Source organism: Camarhynchus parvulus, chromosome 3 (genome assembly GCF_901933205.1).
Source record: "Camarhynchus parvulus chromosome 3, STF_HiC, whole genome shotgun sequence".
Classification (NCBI taxonomy): domain Eukaryota; kingdom Metazoa; phylum Chordata; class Aves; order Passeriformes; family Thraupidae; genus Camarhynchus; species Camarhynchus parvulus.
In genome coordinates, this window is record NC_044573.1 from 97,497,775 (window position 1) to 97,518,157 (window position 20,383).

Here is a 20,383-nt window from a genome sequence, read left to right on the forward strand (position 1 = left end):
CTCTGTCCTTTTTCCTCACATCCTTTAAAAAAAAAAATAATGATTTAAGAACTTCCATGAAATGTATATTTTTTTAGAAAAAATTGCAGAAGACCTAATCAGCCTACTGGTTTCAGATGAGATCTTAAAGAACTGAGCCCAAATTACTAAATTTATCATCGTCTAAAACTCTCCTGGTTAAAATAAAAATAAAAATAAAAATCAGTTTCAATAAAATACCTTAAAAAGTCTGTCTTTCCTTATCTATAATAAGGTGAATGACTTCATCTTCTATCTAGCAAAGACTATCTCCTATTACATTTACAGATGTTGTCTATGCAGTCGACATTGGTTTAGAGATATTTTTGAACTGGAATTTGGATGAGCTGTATTAAATTTCTTCATGCTGACAAAGTGCTAGTTTTTGGGGGAACAGATTGTCCTTGTGTGCTCTGGCTTGAGTTTTGTCATACGGACATTTGAGTTCCTCTACCCTATGTGCACTGGCTGCAGAAAGCTGGAATCCTAAGGAAGTTGGGAAGCTTTTAGCATATGAATAATGCTCCTGTGCTGAAGGACTAAAAGCATTTAATGAATAGAGTAGCAGCTGTGTGTACAGACATGATGGTATAATAGATTCTATGGTAAATCTTAGAGATAATGAAGAACCCAGGGACACCTTTGAGGTTAAAATAAATGCAGGCCTGCAAGAAATGTGATTCCTTCTGTCATGAACTCCATATATGGATGAAGCACTCTAAAGATTCTTCACCATTTGGATTACTAATGATGAAAAAGAGACAGAATTCTTATGATTATCTTGTTATTCTTAACAAGAATCATAGAAAAATTCAACTCAAGTATGTTTTCTCTTAATATAGGGGTATAATATGAGGCATTCCTTACAATAGCAATAACTACATTAAAAGCAACCAGTAAACCAAACATTGTTTACCTGCCATATCTTATTTTGATATCATTTTAAAGATAGAATGTTATGTATTTTGTGATTGTTTTGTGATAGAAAATTGCTCATTACTTATAACATCACTTTTTAACTCATTGATTTCATTTAACTCTTGAATAAAAATATTTCCATTGTGTAAATATTTCAGTACATGAATCTGCTTCCATATTTAAAAGGTATTTTGAGATGACATTTTATTTATTCCAATTTTTTTAACATGTCCACACCATTTAAGTAAACCTGGTCATAATCTTTTCCAGATACTATTTAACTGGAACTTAGTAAATTTACTACATTCAGTTGTTATGACTCTTAGTACTAAAGTTCAATCTCTGTTGCAGTTGTCGATGGCTTCTATTGTTTGTGCAACCCAGGATATGCAGGGTTGAAATGTGACCAAGACATTGATGACTGCATAGTCAACGCTTGTGAACACAATTCTACATGTGTTGATCTACATCTGGTGAGTAGCAATCTAGCAATTTTTTTAAAATTAAAATGATTTTTAAGTTATCATTCTAAAACCTAAAGCAATATTTTTCTGAGTTTGAAATGTCCTCTTGATCCATACATCCACATATCAAGGGCTTTATAATCTTACTTTCCAGACACTGGTATTTTTGTTTATTTGTAATTTTATAGGCAGTGGGAAAGAGGAATGTTTTTATCATTTAAAAGCAGTTACTAGGTCAATGTGGTTATGTAGGGAATTCAAAAGGCACAGAAAATTTTCTGCTAGGTGTATTTGTGACCTCATTATAAGTGGCAGGAATACTCATTTACACCAATTGCACTGGTTTCAAAGGGACTTAAAAAGTATCTTCCCCAAGAAAACTGATTTACTTCAAGTACTTCAGCATTTATTTTCAAAATTACACAGATATATTTGTTTCAGAGATATGAAGTGTGTTAAAAATAACATGTCTTAGAAATAAAATCATTCTATCACCTGATTCCTCCATGAGAGGAAAGATGACAGAGATTCACATGGCATAAACTTCAACACCAGAGGTGGCCCATGTTCTCTGTCACTCCTTCCAGGAATCTGTCAAGAAGCAATTTGTTTTCATCGTACTCAGCTGAGACACTAAGATCATACAGTAAGAATATTTTCCTTAAGAAGCATTCAGGCTGTCAGAGAAATTACCAGTTTAAAAAATCAAAAAAAGTGGAAGAAAGGATAGCTTTTTTTCTTTCTTATTCTAGTTTCTACCAGCACATTTGTGAGAACACTAAACTGATAAATGTAGAATTCAACTTATATTATGAAGCTTAAATTTAGGTGACTATATATGGAATGAACTAAACAACTAATCACCAATCAAAGATCACTGAGGATGTAGGCAGCACAATCCACAGTTCAGCTTTCCACCATTTGAATCTTCACTTTGGGCGAACTGAACAACCCTGTAGGTGCCACTGGCTGCTACACTATTGCTGAAAGTGTTTGCAATTTCAGGAACCCTGAAGTGTATGAGAGGTGTGGGTTTTGGGGGCTTTCCTTGCTTGGTTTCTTTGGTTGATTTTCTTTTTTTGTGGTTGGTTGGTTGTTTTTGCTTGCTTGCTTGTCTTAGTACATGCATAAAGAAACTGCATTTTGTTCTGACAAATCCTGAGGGTAACCAGCAATTGTAACTATTTCCTAAACTTGAACCAAACTTAGCTGCTTCAAAAGAATTTTCTTGAATTCTCTAATTTCCATAGATTTTTCTTACTGTACAATATTTTGGAGGAGGTTTTTTAACATGTTCCAAGGACTAGTCAACACCTTCGACAAAATCAAGTGCGTGATATGGAGACTACAGTTTGTGGAGAAAAATACAGATTTTTGATAAAATTAATCTATTTTACCCCTTGAGAATTTTGGCTATGCTTCACCAAATGAATTGAAATATTGATCCAGGAAAAATTAATCATTTGGGCAAAATTTAGCATGAAAAAGAATAGTAACTCACTGCAATTTCAAATGCTGTTTTATTTTTTTCTTCACATGTCTTTCATCCATTGTTTTTCCTTGACTTATTTGTGTTTATTTTTGTTCTGTAGTTCCTATATATTTCTCACCTTGTTTGTCACAGACTTATGCAATTTTGTTTTAAATGGAACACAGCACAGCAAATCAGTGAGATCCATTCAAACTACTGTTTCTGAGAAAGCATGACATTCAAAACATCAATGTGGTTAGAGTTAGTATCTACAGAAAATAAATGCTGTAGAAACTTAACACAAGGTGTCATATTAAACTCTGTGTTTGATCCTTTTCAGGCATTTTCAAAAGTTTTCCCCTATGTTGTCAATATTACAGCAACCATTTATGTGAAAGGATTCATTTTGATGTTGGCTAATACACATTCAAAATTTTCAGTATTTTTTTTTCATTACAGGATTGTTCTTTGGCATTTTTAAGAGCAAGAAAATTTCACTCTCAAGCCCCCCGCCCCCTGCAGCCAGAATGCATTTTGCTAAGTAGAAAATAAGTTATTTTGAAAATAAATTGTGAATTTCTGGTATTATTTTGCTATAGTAATAATAATTCATTTCTATTCAATATTTAAATTTCTCCTTCTCTAGTCTTCTCCAGAGTAGGCTTACTTAAACTAACATTTATTATGTACATTTCTGAAATAACTTTCATGTGGATCGTCTTTTAAGTTGAATCGCGAAAGGGACCTAAAACACTTGTTCACTAAGTGATTGCATTATTCAGTTACATGTGACTATATTAGTTCACATACTATGTCCTTCTTATTGTGTTCATGATCAAAGTGTACCAAAATTTTTCCAAATAATATTATGTTTATACATCAAGATTCCTCAGTGATCAACAGGAAGAGGATTAATGAATTAACGTATATTCATAAAAATGGAAGAAGACTCATCCCTTCTTTTTCAGCAGCTGTAAAATAACAGATAATGGATTAACAATCGTCTAGAAAATTAATTTTTAACAATACAGGCTCTCTTCACCCTCTAAAAGGTAAAAAATTGGATGATAGGAAGTAAGTGAAGCATAATAAAGGAAAATTTAAAACAGATGGAGATCTCAGGAGTTTCATAATTTCTGCGTCAAATACCATTTTCTTTCAAAGTTATATTACAGCAGCCTTATTACACAAGTCAAAGACCAAAGATCTGAATGTGAGAAAGGATTCCAATATGTGCTCTATTTGCAACATATATTTCACAGACTTTACACCTTGGCTCTCCAGGTGGGGGGTGGCATTAAACAACTGGACTGTGGGATGAATCACAGAATAATTTACTTTGAAAAAGATCTTCAACTATCTGTAAGCCTAACGCCGCCAAGTTCATCTCTCAGCTGTGTCCCCGAACGCCACACATACACACCTGGTAAATACCTTGAGTCATTGGTGGCTGAATCTCTTCCCTAGGCAGCCTGTTCTAATGCTTGGCACCATTTTAATGAAGACATTTTTCCTAATACCCAGTCTAAGCCTTCTCTGGTGGGAGATCAGGGTAGATGAAATACAAAGTTTAATCACACAACTACATCAGCATAAGGAGATTCTGATTTTCTACTGCATCTGAAAATTCCAGTTCTCCAAGAGTTATATACCAGCAAGATATTATATGACAGAACAAGCCACTGTCAGTCAGACCCTCTGGTGGCTTGGGAATAATTAATCAGCTACGCTTATAGAAGCTTCATTCTACAGTCAAGCAGCTCAAATACCTTTGATGCATTTTTTCAAGGTAAGGATGAATTACCATTGTCAGAATGACACTTGCAATACGTATCCTTCATTTTTGGTGTTGGTAATGTGGTATAATACAGAGCCTTGAAATTAGATAACAGTGTTATCTTAGCAATGCCTCAGAAAGAGCAGGCACAAGAAATTACACTCGTGAGGGGTTGATCCAGCTGCCAGCTAATGACCACACAGCCACTAACTCACTCTGTCTTTTCTATGGGATAGTGAAGACAATAGAAAAAGAGCAAACAGAAGAAAAATGGTGGGTTGAGATAGTTTAAAAAGCAAAGGAGAAAGGAGGAAAAACTAATAAAACAAATCCTGTGATTCAAAGGCAATGGCTCACACCTTCCGTGTGATCACTGATGCCCAGCCTGCATCTGAATAATGGCTACCTTATGGTAGAGTTTCACCAGAGTAATTTTCAAATTCTTCTTTAAAAAGCTAAAATAATTAATTCAAGGTATTTTTGGGGGACAAAAAGATATGTTGTCCCTAATGATTTATATAAGATCAGATCATGTATACAGTCTATATAACACAAAACATTATATTGGGGTATTTGCATTTAAAAAAAAAGAAAAGAAAATAATATCTTAACAGTAGCTCTGAATTCAGTTTTTGCTTGTGTTGTTCTGTATGTCAAATTATAATGCAAATCCTGTCACTTTATTGTATGTGGAGACTCATGCAGAAAATTATAATAGATGTTTCTTTTAGAGCTTTGTTTCTGGAAGCTATTATTTCTCTGTACTTACCACATAGTAAAGTAAAGAAAATAAACTGTAGGTAAAATTATAGTTATATGATAATACTTGCATGCAGTTCCATGTCCTTCTTGTCATTAACTCTCTATCCTTTTGAATTTAAAGGCAATTATTTTCCTTTCAATAACATTTAATGTTATGGAAATGAGCTTTCCAATAAAACAACGGACAATAATGCTAATTCGAACTGGTAGAAGAAATATTTTCTTGTTTGGTTTCTGTTTTTAAATTGATAAGGGAGAAAAAAAAGTACATATAACAAAGTGAAATCATGTAATTCAGGTGTTTTAGGAACTTATGTTCTGGGTTGTATGGAAGGTTTATGTGAAGGGTGGAGAGAGATTATTATTATATTTTGTTATTAAAAAAAATAGAGTTGACAGATAGTTTAAATTTCAAGAACAAGTGGGTTAGCTCATTGCATAAATTGTGAAATAGATTTGAAAAGAACTCTGGCATTGAGGAATAAAGTACATGGTAGCTAACTGTTAACAGCTTAAGTTACCCAAAAAGAAATTAGTCAGGTCTTTGGACTAACTAAAAACAATTTCCTCAATTGGTACACTACACTTAATTTCCTTGTAAAACTGAATTTTTTGTGCTTTATGCTAAACAGAGAAAAGAATAATAATGATCTCTAAAGCCTATAACTTATTTTAAAACATCGAGAAGCACTCTAAGTGCTTCAGGAGGATCATCTTCCTAGATGATGAGAGCAGGTTATCTGACATTTGAAAGGAAATAAAAGGTCTGCAGATAGGTCTGCATCAATGAACTTTCTAGATTTCCATGGGAGTGGAAATTCTCTAAGCTTTAAACAAAGCAAACAAGCACTGCCACAGAAGTTGGTCTGAAACCTCAACTTAATTAAAGTCAGACCACATACCACGAATGGCATCTGGTGTACATAACGAATGATAAGCTCTTAATGGTTCCCAGGCCATATGAATTCAAACTGACTTCTACGTGACTTAAACTTATACATTGACCTCATTGTGAGTACCCATGTGGTGAAACTGTGAATGCAGGACAAATAATTTTCATATTGCCAATTATGCATCCTAGAAAAGAGCTATACAGCAGCTGTAGTTCACCCAAAAACTAGCAACTGCAACAGTTCTTCTGCAAAGTTTTGCTGCTGATACAACTCACTGTGCTGCCCGAAAGATTTTACTCTCTATCTCTGAAATATTTAATCTTCCATATATATTTAGCGAAAAAAAAAGGAACAGTCTCTTCATACTCCTTCAATAAAAGGATCTATTGAAATGCCTGCCTCCTCTGCCTTGTACTATATTGAATAGAACAGTAAAAAGTCTGAAAACTTAGTCATTATTTGGTGTACTCCTTTATGCTCTAAGAAGTCCAGTTGAGTCAGAGACATTGGAATACACAAAATTAACTATTGATTTACTGACTTAGGATAATGTCCTTGGTATTGATCTGTGGTATTATACATTACCTGGATAGAGTGATTATGATATTTATGCTTTACTCATCTAATTGAAAAATGACTTTGGCAAACAAGTATCATATTTCCATTTATTTGTTTTATTTATGGCATTATTTTAACATGTTTTAATTTGATATTTTTGAAAGAAGATGCAGATATATATAAAAATTTGTAACTTCAACCAACAATACCACTAAATACCATAGGAGGGAAAGCCTTCTATTATCTTTTTCATAAACTGAATTTTAAACACTCTACAGAATAAATAAAACTGTCACAGAGTGGAGGAAATGGATATTAAGAGGAAGTTAAAGATTGGCTTTCCAATGAGACTTGTGAACAGAAGGCAAATCAATGTGGTAAAGATACAGGAAGGTAGCACCAGAGAGTGTGCTTTAAGTTTTACCCACAGTGAGGAGGCTGGACACACAAAATCAGTGACAGCAGGGAAAGAGGTGAAGCACTTCACAACATAAGGAGGAATCTGGAGAATTGTGGCCTATTTGTGGAAAGCATAACCCAAAATTTGATTTGTGCACTCTATGGAGACTAATGTTACGCTTGAGGTGGGAAATTAAGAGTTTGTACCTTTGAAGGCATTAAAAGACTGGCAGTGGTATTACAGAGACTTGAAACTACAAAAATGTCATTGATTCATAAGGAAGGGAATTCTAAAAAAGGACATTTAGCTGCAGAGAATTATGTAATGGCATGTACTTAGCAGACTTAGAGAGAAAGGTGTGGGTCCACAAGGAAATTACTCTGAAACAAGTTAAATGGTGAAATCCATAGGTGCTCAGTCACTCCCTGAAAGCTTCCCACGTATATATCCTTGCAACACAACACACAATAATTAACTGAAAGAATTAATTAAATATGAAATGAATTATCCATATAGCACCAAGGGTGTTTTCTTTTGCTTAAAGTATATTAAAAAGCTTTGCACCTGTTCACTTTTCTAGAGAAAATGTGAATGTTACTCCCACTCCATCAATTATGAATTACAGTATGGTACCTCTTTCACAATAAAATAAGTTCTGCAGGAATAAAGAACAGTCTCTTATTTCTGTTTGTATAAAAAAAACAGTGAAATAATTCACAAAAAACATGTACAACTGACAAGTTATGTATTAATGTTTGTCATCCAAAGACCAGGAGGTCATTTTCTAGTTCCATTAGGTCTCTTTAGCTGCTATCCTCTTCAGGCTTGGGAAAATTACATAGCACTTGGAAAAGAAAATAGCCCAGAGAAAGACTTGTTATCCCATTTCTTTTAGTTATTTTAGAGTTCTCCAATCTGTCCTCCTTTAGATTTTAATATTCTGTTCCAAGGATTCAGACTAAAAATTTTTTACTGTGAGTGTGATGAGTCACAGGAACAGGTTGCTCAGAGAAGCTATGGATGCCCCGTCCCTGGAAACAACCTGATCTAGAAGATGACCCTGCCCAGGGTCCATATCTTGCAGTATTATTTATTTGTTTGTTTGTTTATTATCATTTGACCCCTTTCCTTTTTCACTTATGACAATGGAAAAGAGGGAGCTGAAGAACATCTGTGACAATTTACCAGGTCTTGTACTACTAGGCACTGACTTACTTGTTGTAAGAGTCAGTTGCTCTTGTTTCTGTTGCTTAGCTAACCTCTTTCAGAGAAAAAAAAAAAAGTTAAATTATATTAAAGGTATAATGTGTTTGTATAGAATCTGTTTTTTTGCATAACAAAATTCTGAAATATGCTGAGATATTTCCCAAAGAAAGTAATTTTCAAGATTATTCTAATAGTTTATTCTTTTACAGGAGAATTGACTCTGAAAGCACTGTGAAAACATTTAATTCATTTAGTGAGCAATCATATTAATTGATTTCTGCAGGTCTATTATGGAATTGTGAAAATGCAAGATTATGTCATATGTGGTTGGACTGAAATCAAAACTCTTGACCAAAATTTCCTTTCAAAATAATCATGATAGGCTTTGAATATTTCCTCATTACTCTTCCACATTACTTCAAGTCCTGCCTTCAAACACGTTTTGTAAGGGCTATTAGAGCCCTAAGTAGGCACACACCTGCACATACACCTGTCAGAACTAGTGGTTAACTAGAAGCTTTCTGAAGCACTAATTACATATGCATTTTCTTCTTTGAGACATGATGCCAAGGCTCTAAAATAGTTAGGCATCTTCATCACCTTTAGGATCTGTTGTAAAAAAAGAAAGCTTATTTAGGGTTTCTCTAGTCATATTTTTAAAAATTCATGAAACTTTTATGCTAAGGCAAAGGCTTGATATATTGCATAAATGCTTTACTATGTTTGTTTCAGTACAGCTTTAATACCAGCCAGCACCCCCTGGATGTCTCAATAAAATGTATTTTTATCCAGATTAATTCTGTTCTAATCAGACACTGTATTTCTCATATTTCAGTCTAGTACTGGTTTTGAGCTTAATTTGTACAGAAATATGTTTCTTTTTATACACAAAGCAGATTATTTTAAACAAAAGCTTCACCACATTAATGTAGACTTGCTTTGTTAACAAATATCTATAATGTGGTCTGAAGTATAAATACCACTGCAATTTCCCTGGGAAAAATTCTGAATTTCATGTTTGGTTTTCATTCATTCACACATGCTCAGTGGAACCACTGAGTGTCTGGAGAACAAGAATGACTGAGATACAGAGGTGACATGAAGTAATTCCTTGCATTCCACCTATGTTTTGTCCCCTTTTGTTTTTTTCCTTTTTTTTTTTCTAACTGAGGAAATGCCAATTATTGCCACGATTTTTATTCAGGAATTGCTAGGCCTTCTGTAGTGGGAATAATGAAAAAGCAAACAAACAACCAAACCCAAAAACAAATCAAGAAAAAAAAATAAGATAATTTCATCAGCACTCCCTCTGAGGTGAAACTAAGAAGCAACAAAACATGAAAAGAATTTATGAATTTCATGATGTATTTTTTTTAATGAGTATGTGGAATAGGTTCACTGTCCTTGTAGCAGATGAGGGACTGGGAGTTATGCCAAAAAAGTGTCCAAACCAGCTGAGCCTGAAGCATTCAGCAGCACAACAGAGAACAGCAAGTGGCAGCACAGGGGGACTCCATGCTGGGGATGAAGGCCCCCATCTGCCAATGCTACCTGTTGTTTAAGTAGGATTGCTGCTTTCCAAGGGCTTGGATTTGGGATGCCGTGGTGAGACTAACAAGGCTTTTCCAGCCCTGGGACTATCATCTCTTGCTGCTCTTCCATGTAGGTACTAATGATATGGCCAGAGCAGACCTGGAACACACCACAGGTGACTCCATGTCTCCAGAAGCATGATGAGGGACACAGTTGCTCCAATGTTTTTTCTTTACAATCCTGACAATGAGAGGAAGTGCTTGAGAGAGTGTGGATAAATCCTGCTGGTCAACAACTGCTTACATAACTGGTATTGATAACAGAGTTTTATCTTCCAGGACCATGGAACTTTCCCACAGGATTGAGGCTAGGAAGATGTGGGATTGAGTTGATCAAAAGGGACAGAAGTATCTTTGACAACAGATTGGCCAACTAAAATCAAGTGAAGAAGTGACAGACTCAGTTGTCAAGCAAAGGGTGCAAGTGATTTAGAGACCTTCTGATAAACATGTTAGGACTGCAGAGGGCCCGCTTCTCTCTTTACACAAAAAAAAAGGAGGTGCCAAGAGGACAGAGTCATGAAGAAAACTGTCACAATTTTTCTGAGAAATTAGTCTGACTGTGCCCATCAGAGGTGCCAATACATTAACCCCTGCAGTACCCCAGCAAGTAAAGAAGACAGAGCCAGACTTTTCTCAGTCCATAGTGGTCCCCAGTCAAATAGGCAAAGGCCACAAACTGAAATAATGCCAGGTCCATTAAAATGTAAAGAAAACATTTTTTACTATAAAGGTAACTCTGAAATAGGTTGCCTCGAATTGAGCTATCCATCCTTGGATTTATCAAAAACTCAACTGGATGAGGTTGTGAGCAGCCTGTTATAGTTGACCCTGCTGTAGACAGGGCAATGGAACAGGGGAACTGGAAATGGAACAGGGAAATCTCCAGAGGTCCTTTCCAGTGTCTACTTATGTATGATTTTCCAATACAGAAACTTGATACCCGTATCTCATCAAATCACCTACAATTTAATATATATATATATACCTTTCACAACAGTGATATAAATCTTTATGGGAATGGTTTACAGCTGTAGAAAAAACCAAAAATAGAGTCCTAGAATTGCATTGCTGAAATATTTTACATTGAGAATTGATAAAAAGGTGGTTCACTCTTGTTGAAATCACTTAGGTGGAGAAAATTACGTCAGCAGAAAGTGACACTAAAATACCTCCATTAGAAAATGCAGCAGTATTTTATTTAACAACTGTTTGACTTGGGTGCAAATGAGTATACAAGGATAGGAAGCTCAAGTGCTTGTGGTACAATCTTAGAGTAAAAACGTTTAAGACTGACTTGTGTGAGGATAGAATCGGACTTTTAGTTACTAGTCACTAGATTATATGTGACTTAAGGTCACATTTCTATGCTTTTCTTACTTAAACAAAAAATGTTCTGTAAATGGATCTGTAAATTTAGTTATGTAGGTACTTCACTGAAAGCATATAGTCACAGTGGGGACATTGTGTGTAAACATAGTATGTGTTGATCAGAGCACAAGGCATCATAAATCCAAACCCATTTCAGATTCCAAAACTCAAAAAGGAAAAATTCTGTCTTTTTCACTCATATTTATAGTATATCTGAATTAAGGGTATTACTGAATAAAGGGTATTACCTGAATTAAGTGTAATACTACATTAGCAAGCAATATAGATAATCCCAGAGTGAAAAATTGAGTATTAAGAGCTGGTTGCAAACTATATACTTGTTTGGAGGGAGAAACTTGCTATTTTTTGGACTTATGGAGAGCATTAGGTGGGCACATTTTCTGTTTCAGTTGCTTTCAAAAGTGATTGGATTTGTGTGCACTGAGACCACTGTATGACAAAGCACATTTAATTGAGGACCAATGAGAAATTCATGTCCAAAGCTTAGTCCTTGGGTAAACTAAAACACTAATGAGTCAGAACCATAAGAACCGTGACAACAAGAAGCATATGAACACATGGTCGATTTTAAATTTTTTGGCCAACAGATTCATAAAGGGCAAGTCTTCTGAAACAGCAGTTTGTGATCTCAGTATGGACAACAGCTTGGAAATCTCTGGCTTTAAGTCTGCCCCTCATTAGTCAGCTGAGATACTCAAATTAAGTGTAAATGTACTGATTGCCTATAAATGTTGTCCATATGTTTGTCTGGTTTTGTGCCCACTGGAAAATCAGTGATCCATTTAACACAACCAGACAAAATGTGCCAAGTGATTGAAAGAGTTTAACTCTTACTGGTCTATAACAGTGCATGTCATACCATTTCAATGAAAACCAGCATTTGTGTTTTGAATAAACTCTGCATATTGTCCCAAGCCCTAAAAGATGTCAGAAACTCAATTTAGGCTGTACTTACTGGCAATCTGCCTGTTGGCAGAGGTAACTATTGAACTGAACTGAGCCATGAAGGAACCAGCTAGTTGTTAGCACTGCACTGACAGATACCATAGAAATTACCATGCCATTTTCTCTGAGAGGTGAGTGCCTAGATGCTTTAGGTAGGTTCACCACATGATAAGCTTGACTTATATCTCAGTGTAACATCTGTCTTGATGTAGTTTAGTTAGAGATATGAAATACAAGCCTAGCAAGGAGTTAATAGTTCCTTAATTCTGAGTACTACAAAGATATTTTGTTTCTTGATATGTGTTCCTTGAGGTGCTGAGTAGTGCTCAAGAACCTTGCCCAAATGCAATCACTGGGATATAGAAACAATGAAGATAAAAGAAAAAGATCACTGGTGGAGGATTGCAAAAGTTTTCAAACTGGTCTGGCTTCTTTCAGTTTATGAGTGCGTAGGCTGTATCTGAAATGTCCTCCAAAACAAGAATCTGCACCTCACAGATTTTGTAGAACTATTTTAGAGTCCACAAAACTGTTAGAAATTTCTCATGTAAGATTAATATTATCAGATAATTTCCAATTTTAATGTTTGCAAACTCTAATAAAATATATGCAGTATTTTTAAAAATAAGCTCAGAAATATCAAACTTCCTCTTAAAATAAGCTCATTCTGAAATACAAATATAGTGTAAGAGACTGAGTTTCATTTATTGAGCTGATTTGGGCATGAGGGAGTAGGGGGTGGTGGATTTTTTTGTTTAGTCTTTTTTTTTTTGTCTTTTGTTAGGAAAAACAATGTATTTTGTACAGCAGAGAAAAACGTAATACGCTTTCTGATTTACTCTGTTGCCACTTGCTGCTTAGTTATACATCTGGGATGACTGTCACTAAATGATTTCTGAATACATCCAAAACTGAAAAGCATCTGCAATCAAAAGTCCCAGTGCTATAGAGAACAAAAATGCACATTCTGCATGTGTACCCACAGGGGAAAGACACAAAAGGCATATCAAAGAGTCTGGCATTTTCATTTTATTACCTAGGCAGCATTCCCAGTCTCCTCTGGCTGTGGACATATGCTTTTTAGTCAGGTTGTGATACTTGTTTCATGCTTGAGGAATGAACAATAATTCAGACAGTGTTTTTTGCATGTTTTAAATATGTCAGCATTATTAGTAACTGTAATTATGAACAGTAGGCCAAGTACATCTTCTCACAGTACCTGCTACCCTGTAGAAACTCAGATTTTTCTCCTCAGCCTTCATTATGTACATCTGTAGCTTCCAAGTTCCCAGTTCTATATTATTTCTGTTGGTTTTGGCTGTATTCCCAGTTTGTTTTCCTACCTTCCAGGCTCTCAGTTTTTCTCCACTAAACCTCTGTCAATAGAAAAATCTATACTATTTCTATTAGTAACTGTGTGCCTTTCATTAAGGGAGGTTAAAAGAATCTTAGGTTTGTTCTATGTAATGTTGAATTGCAACTGACCAAAGGGAGAGAAAGGAACTGTGCAAAAGAAGCAAGTTTTTCAAGTTTTTAGTGTGATTTTTAGCAAAAACATCCCTTTGAAAAAAAAAAAGAAAATAAAAAAAAAAAAAAAAAATATTTGGGAGAAATTTTAATACTAATCATGGCTTTCAGCATTAGAAGTATTAATCAAGAGGTGCACCAAGACCCCACCAGTTTAGGTGGAGTTTCTGGAGTCTCCATCTCCACTCCCACTTACTTAGCATGATAGAAATTTAGACTAAATTTGGTTTTAGACAAAAAAAAAGCTCAAAAAATGCATATCAGGGAAAAAAAATATTCAGAAATTGATTTTAAAACTGGGTATTTAATACACAAGAGTTGTTTGATATAATACCAGTTTTGATCCAGTTGAAGTGCATTGAATGTCATGGATGCTAAGAAAATCCAGACTTTTACAGTCTTAGGCTTTTCTCCCCTGTCTTTACTGAATATATCTCCTCCTTACAATAGCTGTCTAAATTTTTATTTTTTTTAATTGCCCCAATTATTTCATTGCTACTGTCATATGTATAATTTTTTTCTTATGATGCTGTTGATTCTCAACCCCAAAATTTCCTTCAGTTTCTAAGCTGTCAGATAAGCAGAACACATCAAACACAGAACACAGCCTTTATTTAGCAAGAGTATATCAGAATGTCTTTTTTATCTCTTTTTGTCTCTAACATGTAGCTGAGAGAAAAATGCACTGCAGATTTAATTTCTATGTCAAGGTTTAACCCCAGACAGCAATTAAGCACTGGAGAGTTGCTTGCTCACTCCACATCTTGGTGGGGCAGGGGAGAAAATTGGAGGGCTAAAAGAAAGAAAACTTGGGGGCTGAGAAAAGTTTAATGATTGAAATTAAATCATTAAGAGAGAAAGAGATGTTAAATCCAAGGAAGACAAGTGATGCAAATGAAACCAATTGCTCAGCACCAACCAACTGATGCCCAGTAGCCTGCGCTACTACCCAAGCAGTAGACCCCTGGCCAGTTTTTCACCATTTTTGTATGTTGTGCATGGCATCACTGCTGCCCTTTGGTAAATCAGGTCAATCAGGGTCAGTCCTCTTACAGCTTTGTGCCCCCCAGCCTACTCAGTAGCAGGAGAGCATGAGAAGATGAAAAGTTCTTGACTTACTGTCAGCTCTGCTCAGCGACAACTAAAATGCTATCCATGTTATTCTCATCCTGAATCCAAAACACAGAACTGTACCAGTTACTAGGAAGAAAATTAACCCTATCCCATCCAAACTAAGACACTAAGGAAACATCATTCTCCAGAAATGTAAAAGTCACAACAATGCTTACGTGGTTATAGCTGTGAAATTATATTTTGGGAATGTCTCCGGGCCATGGTTAGAGTCGTGGAATCAGCTACGGTAGAAATGTCCAAGTTCAAGTCCAACTGTTAATCCAGCTGTGCCAAGTCCTCTACTAAACCATGTCCTTCAGTGCCACATCTACACAACTTTTAAGTACCTCCGGGGATGGTGACTCAGCTACTCTCCGGACAGCCTATTCCCCTGCTTGATAACCTTTTCCATGATTTTTTCCCCTAAAATCTCATCAAAAGCTTCCCTTGTGCAACCTGAGGCCATTTCCTCATTTCCTGTCACATGTAACTTAGGAGAAGACACCCATTCCCACATTGTTAACCGTGCTGTCAGGTAGTGCCAGGGGGTGATAAGGTCCCCCTGAGCCTTTATGTCTCCAGTATAAACAACCAGTCCTCATGAGAATTTTGCTCCAGACCCTTCACCAGCTTCATTACTTAAGTACTTTTTATTATCCTGAAATTTCTTTCTAATGGAATGGTCATTCCAAACATTTTCTTACCTTTTTCTTTTTACATAAAAGTCCCAGTTGGCTTCTCATCTTCATGTTTTAGATATACTACTCATTATGAATTAAGGGTTTGTATTCTCAATAAGCACCATCCTGTTTGTCTTAGAAAATTGAAACCTCCTTCTTCATCTATTATTGAGTACAATTGTGGCAGCTAATCCAGAAGAGTGCTTGTACTGGTTTTTTCCATATATATTAGTAAACAAATATTCTTTATTCTTGTTCAGGGTATGCATGCTTAATGAAATACCAAAACAGCAAGATGTTCTGGTGCACTTCTTATGAATCACCTCATGATTTCTAGATGTATAGAATTTGAGAGAGCTCTGCTGTGTTTTCTTCAGCAGTATTATCTTTCCAACATGCACATATTATGTGAGTGAAAAAAGAGCAGGGACAATGCTTGAAATAATTAATTTTTAGAGTAACTTCTAATGTCCAGTGTTTTAAAGCAGTAATATTTTCTACATTTTAATACCCTTTTCAGAAACAACCATTTAATCAGAGATAAATAACTTATTTACGTTTGTATTTTAACAATTATACTACCAGGCACTTCCTTTGTAAATCAACTGGTTCTAAGAAACTGGTTCAATTTTTTCCCACTAAGTTAACTTTGATACTACACTTTAAAAAATATTATACTAAAGTTTTCAGTTAAAGTTAAGAAAAAGATAAAGAAAAAAAAACAACCTACACCTAGAATAGTATTGATTTAATATCAAAAATAAAATTTTTTGCTGTCGCTTCAACTTAGATTTTTACATTCTTCTGGGCTTATGGTCAAAGTGAAATAGTTGAACCTATAATTTAGTGAGATATATAAAAAGTAAAAAGAATTTTAAATGTTGTTTATTTAGAATACAGGTAAATCTTTGCATTTTTGTATCTTAATATCTTTAATAAAATATTTTAAGAAAAGTTATGCTGCACATGCAGAAAGGTCCCCTGTGTCTCATTCTTTCTCTGATTCTGATGCCTGATTTCCCACCAGTAACTGATGCCTTGTGAAGGCTGACCTAGAACAGAGGCTAGATGGAGTTAAAAACTAAAGAAGATATTTATTAAAAGGCCTTAATGGATACACCTTGGGCAGCACAAGAGCCTGACCAGGGCTACACCCAAGATGACTCAAAATGGTCACAAAATGGGAGATCAGTCACAAGGTCTCACACTTTTATAAGTCTTGGTCTATTGGCATATTGGAGTTAATTGTCCAAGTATAGCTTTAGCCCATGAAGTCCCATCCTTCTTGTTTATCTCTCTTCAATCCACCATTTTTTATGCTCTTGGACCTGGAATTTGGATTGGTTGTCCTTGGTCCCCAGCTAGAGAAGGAACTGTTTTGTCTCCCTACTCTGTGACTCTTCACAGAGTTTACCAACCCTTAATATGAAGCTCAGAACTACACACTAAAGCAGCACAGAATCTGAAAAATATAAAAGCTAAAACTCAAGGCATGATTTCACAACATTATTTTGAAACCATATAGTTACAAACAAGTGGAATGAGTTTCAGCAAGTACTTTGTACCAAAGTTTTATAAAAAGAGGACACTGGCATCAGTTATTATGTTTGCAAATGGTGAAAAATGTTGAGGAATTCCTGAAAAATAAGTAATTTGTGAGAATAACATTTAATGACAATGCATTCTTTGGATAACTTTTATTTGAGACTGCACTGAGAGAATTAATTTCTTTCTTTATTAAACCACACGGAGGTGTAAATCACAGAATCACAGAATAGGCTGAGTCGAAAGGGCTCCACAAGGACCATCAAGTCCAACTCCTGGCATTTCAGAGCACTGTCCCAGAGAGTCACACCCTGTGCTCAAGAGCATTGTCCAGACACTTGAACTCTGTCAGACTTAGTGCTGTCTCTGTTTCCCTGGGGAGCCAGTTCCAGCCTCTCCACTGTCTGGCAAAAGAGTTTTTTCCTAATGTCCAACCCAAACCTTCCCTGACATAACTTTAGGCCATTCCCTCAGGTCCTGTCGCTGTCACCACAGAGCAGAGATCAGTCAGTGCCTGCCCCTCCTCTTCCCCTCATAAAGAAGTTGCAACTGTGATGAGGTCTCCCTTCAGTCTCCTCTTCTCCAGACTGAACAAACCAAGTGACCTCAGACACACCTCATGAGGCTTCCCCTCAAGGTCCTTCACCATCTTCCTTGTCCTCCTTTGGATGCTCTCGAATATTTAAATGCATGCATGTGTTTTGATTTTTCAGATATTAGCATTTTAATATTATTTCACATAGAATTGTTGTACCTCAGGACAAAATAAAAAACAAATGACACCGTAGACGACAAAAGAAGAGTAGGGATCTTGCATATAAGTCTTGACAAACCATGGTCATATATTTATATGCCTGAGATGGCCAGTAGAAAATACCCTGTGGTGATCTACATCCAGTTCTCACAGTGCTGTTGCAGTCTTTTTCTTTCAGCCTGCAGGAAACACATTGATCCACAGCATTCCTCAATTCTTACTTTAACCCATTAAAAGAAGATGATCAAAATCAGATTTGATAAAGATCTAAAAATGCTAATAAAGATTGTTTAGTCAGAGTTTATGTCCCTTCATGCTCTTGCTGCTTTGAATCTTCAATTTCCTATCTGTCTTACCTATCCTATTTTTCTAATGCTTTCCCCTGTTTAAATCTCTCTGATTCAGTTTATCCCTCCAGGATCTACCACTGTCTCCTCACATTTCTATTAGGTTTGCACTTCAAATTTGGGGTTTGTTTTTCAGTTTTCTTTGTTTTGTTTTGTTTTGTTTTGTTTTGTTTTTTTAATCTTGTTGGCTTATAATATCCTTCAGAATCACCCCCTTAGATGCAATGGCTGCACAAATCCTACCCTTCATCCAGTTCCTGCCAGGACCTGGGTAGAATTCCATGAGTAGAAGAACATGCTACATCTTTAGGGATGCAGAGAAGGAGGGAGAAAGAGAGAAGAGAGAGGGGAGAAGAGAGAGAAGAGAGAAAGAGAGTATCAGTGGTCTAATAATGACACAATTGCAATCACACCAATAGGAAAAGAAAAATAGTATATCATATTTGTATGAAAATGTCAGTCACAAATTATCTTTTTGTGTGGCTGATTGATGAGTTGCTGATCCCATCAGTATGCTGCTGAAATCTGAAGCATGAAGAAAAGCTCTGACTTTGCACCACCATCATAAATTGTAATAGATTTAATAAATAGAGCTAGTGGGTACAGTGTTTGCAACACCATTAAAAAGTGTGAGCTTCCTGAAGTCTTGTAGGCAAGCACCTTCAATATCCAGAAATAGAACTTCATTAAAGTAATAAGAGGGAAACTCCAGGAAGGCCAGAAAAATACAAATTGCAAAAGATTGCCCTTAATAAGATCAAGCTCTCCCAGGGAGTGGAAATGAGACAGAAAAAGTTATAGCTAAGATTAAATATTTTTACAGCCTTACAAGATTAGAATGAAAGTCTTTAAATTTCCTGCTATCAGAGAGAAAAGCCTTTTTTTCTCTCACATGAAATATGAGCTAACAGGTAAAGAGTGGTTAACCTCTACCATTCCAAATACAGATTGAACCATAAAATCCAAAGTAATAATTTCTTAAAGTATTACTTCCCTAAGCTCACAGGATAGTTAACTTACTGCATAAATGATTGATATTTTATTGTCTCATCCAAAATAATACTAAAATTAATTTTAACTCTGTATTAAGAAAATAGAGAAAGAGGAGAAAACACCTCTTAACATTTGAATGTGAAGTATTAAGTTAGGATTTTATTATAAGAATACTATTCCCTTTTCTCCTACCTGTACAAATGTTTCATAATGGAAATCTCTTCTTAACAGTCCTTTAGTATGCTGAAAAATCTATAATTAACCTGTAATTTTCAGGAAAAGGAGAAACACATTACTAAAATCTTTAGCTGGTGCTCTTAAAATCATGTTCTGATTTTCAAGACAAAGTACAACAAAGACATTCTAAAGCAGAGAGGGAAAACCTGAGACTGGTATAGTTTTAGAAAAATGAGGAGGGCTGGTAATGCTCTTATCCCTCAGTTTATCTAGTTTGTTTCTATTTTTACAGTTCCCTTTTCTCTCTCTCTCTCTTTTCCTTGTAGGAAATTGCATGTTTAAAATGGTGGTAACCCTTGAGAAAATAAAATACATCTCTTTTACTTCCTGTCCAACAACATATTTCTAAATTTTTTAAGTGAAGTATAGTTTTAAGAAAAAACCTCAAAAGTAGACTCTCATTGATTTTTCAATTAAATAATTTGGATTTCAAAAGAGTGCTTGTACTTGACTTTTGTGACTTATTTCTAAATTGTGTTATGCAACAACTAAATTAGACTGTTGGACAGAATTTGTGCTTTTCCCAGAAAGTATTGATTCTCATAAAAAGCCATTCTGAGATCATAAGTAATACAGAAATTCCCTTGCAATCAGAAGCTGCTATGAATTTTTCATTTGTGGATGCAGCTATCGGTAGGTAACCCTGATAAACAGACTGAACAGTTTTTAGTGTATGAACCAAGAGTGCTGAGATTTAGTTTCCAATACAGAGAACATGTATCAAACATCCGAAACACTATTTTTCCCTTTGGTCTTGGAGTAAATGCTAGAAAACTGGGCTGTGTCTAGTG

The 20,383-nt window shown here is 35.4% G+C and overlaps 1 protein-coding gene across 1 annotated transcript in view; it reads left to right on the forward strand.

Moving 5' to 3' along the window:
* Positions 1 to 20,383, forward strand: part of EYS (eyes shut homolog) — a 703,292-nt gene that overhangs the window by 230,756 nt on the left and 452,153 nt on the right. The window contains exon 19 of the mRNA XM_030944777.1: positions 1,288 to 1,409. Within this exon, the coding sequence (XP_030800637.1) occupies positions 1,288 to 1,409 (122 nt within the window). The remainder of the gene's footprint in view (positions 1 to 1,287; positions 1,410 to 20,383) is intronic.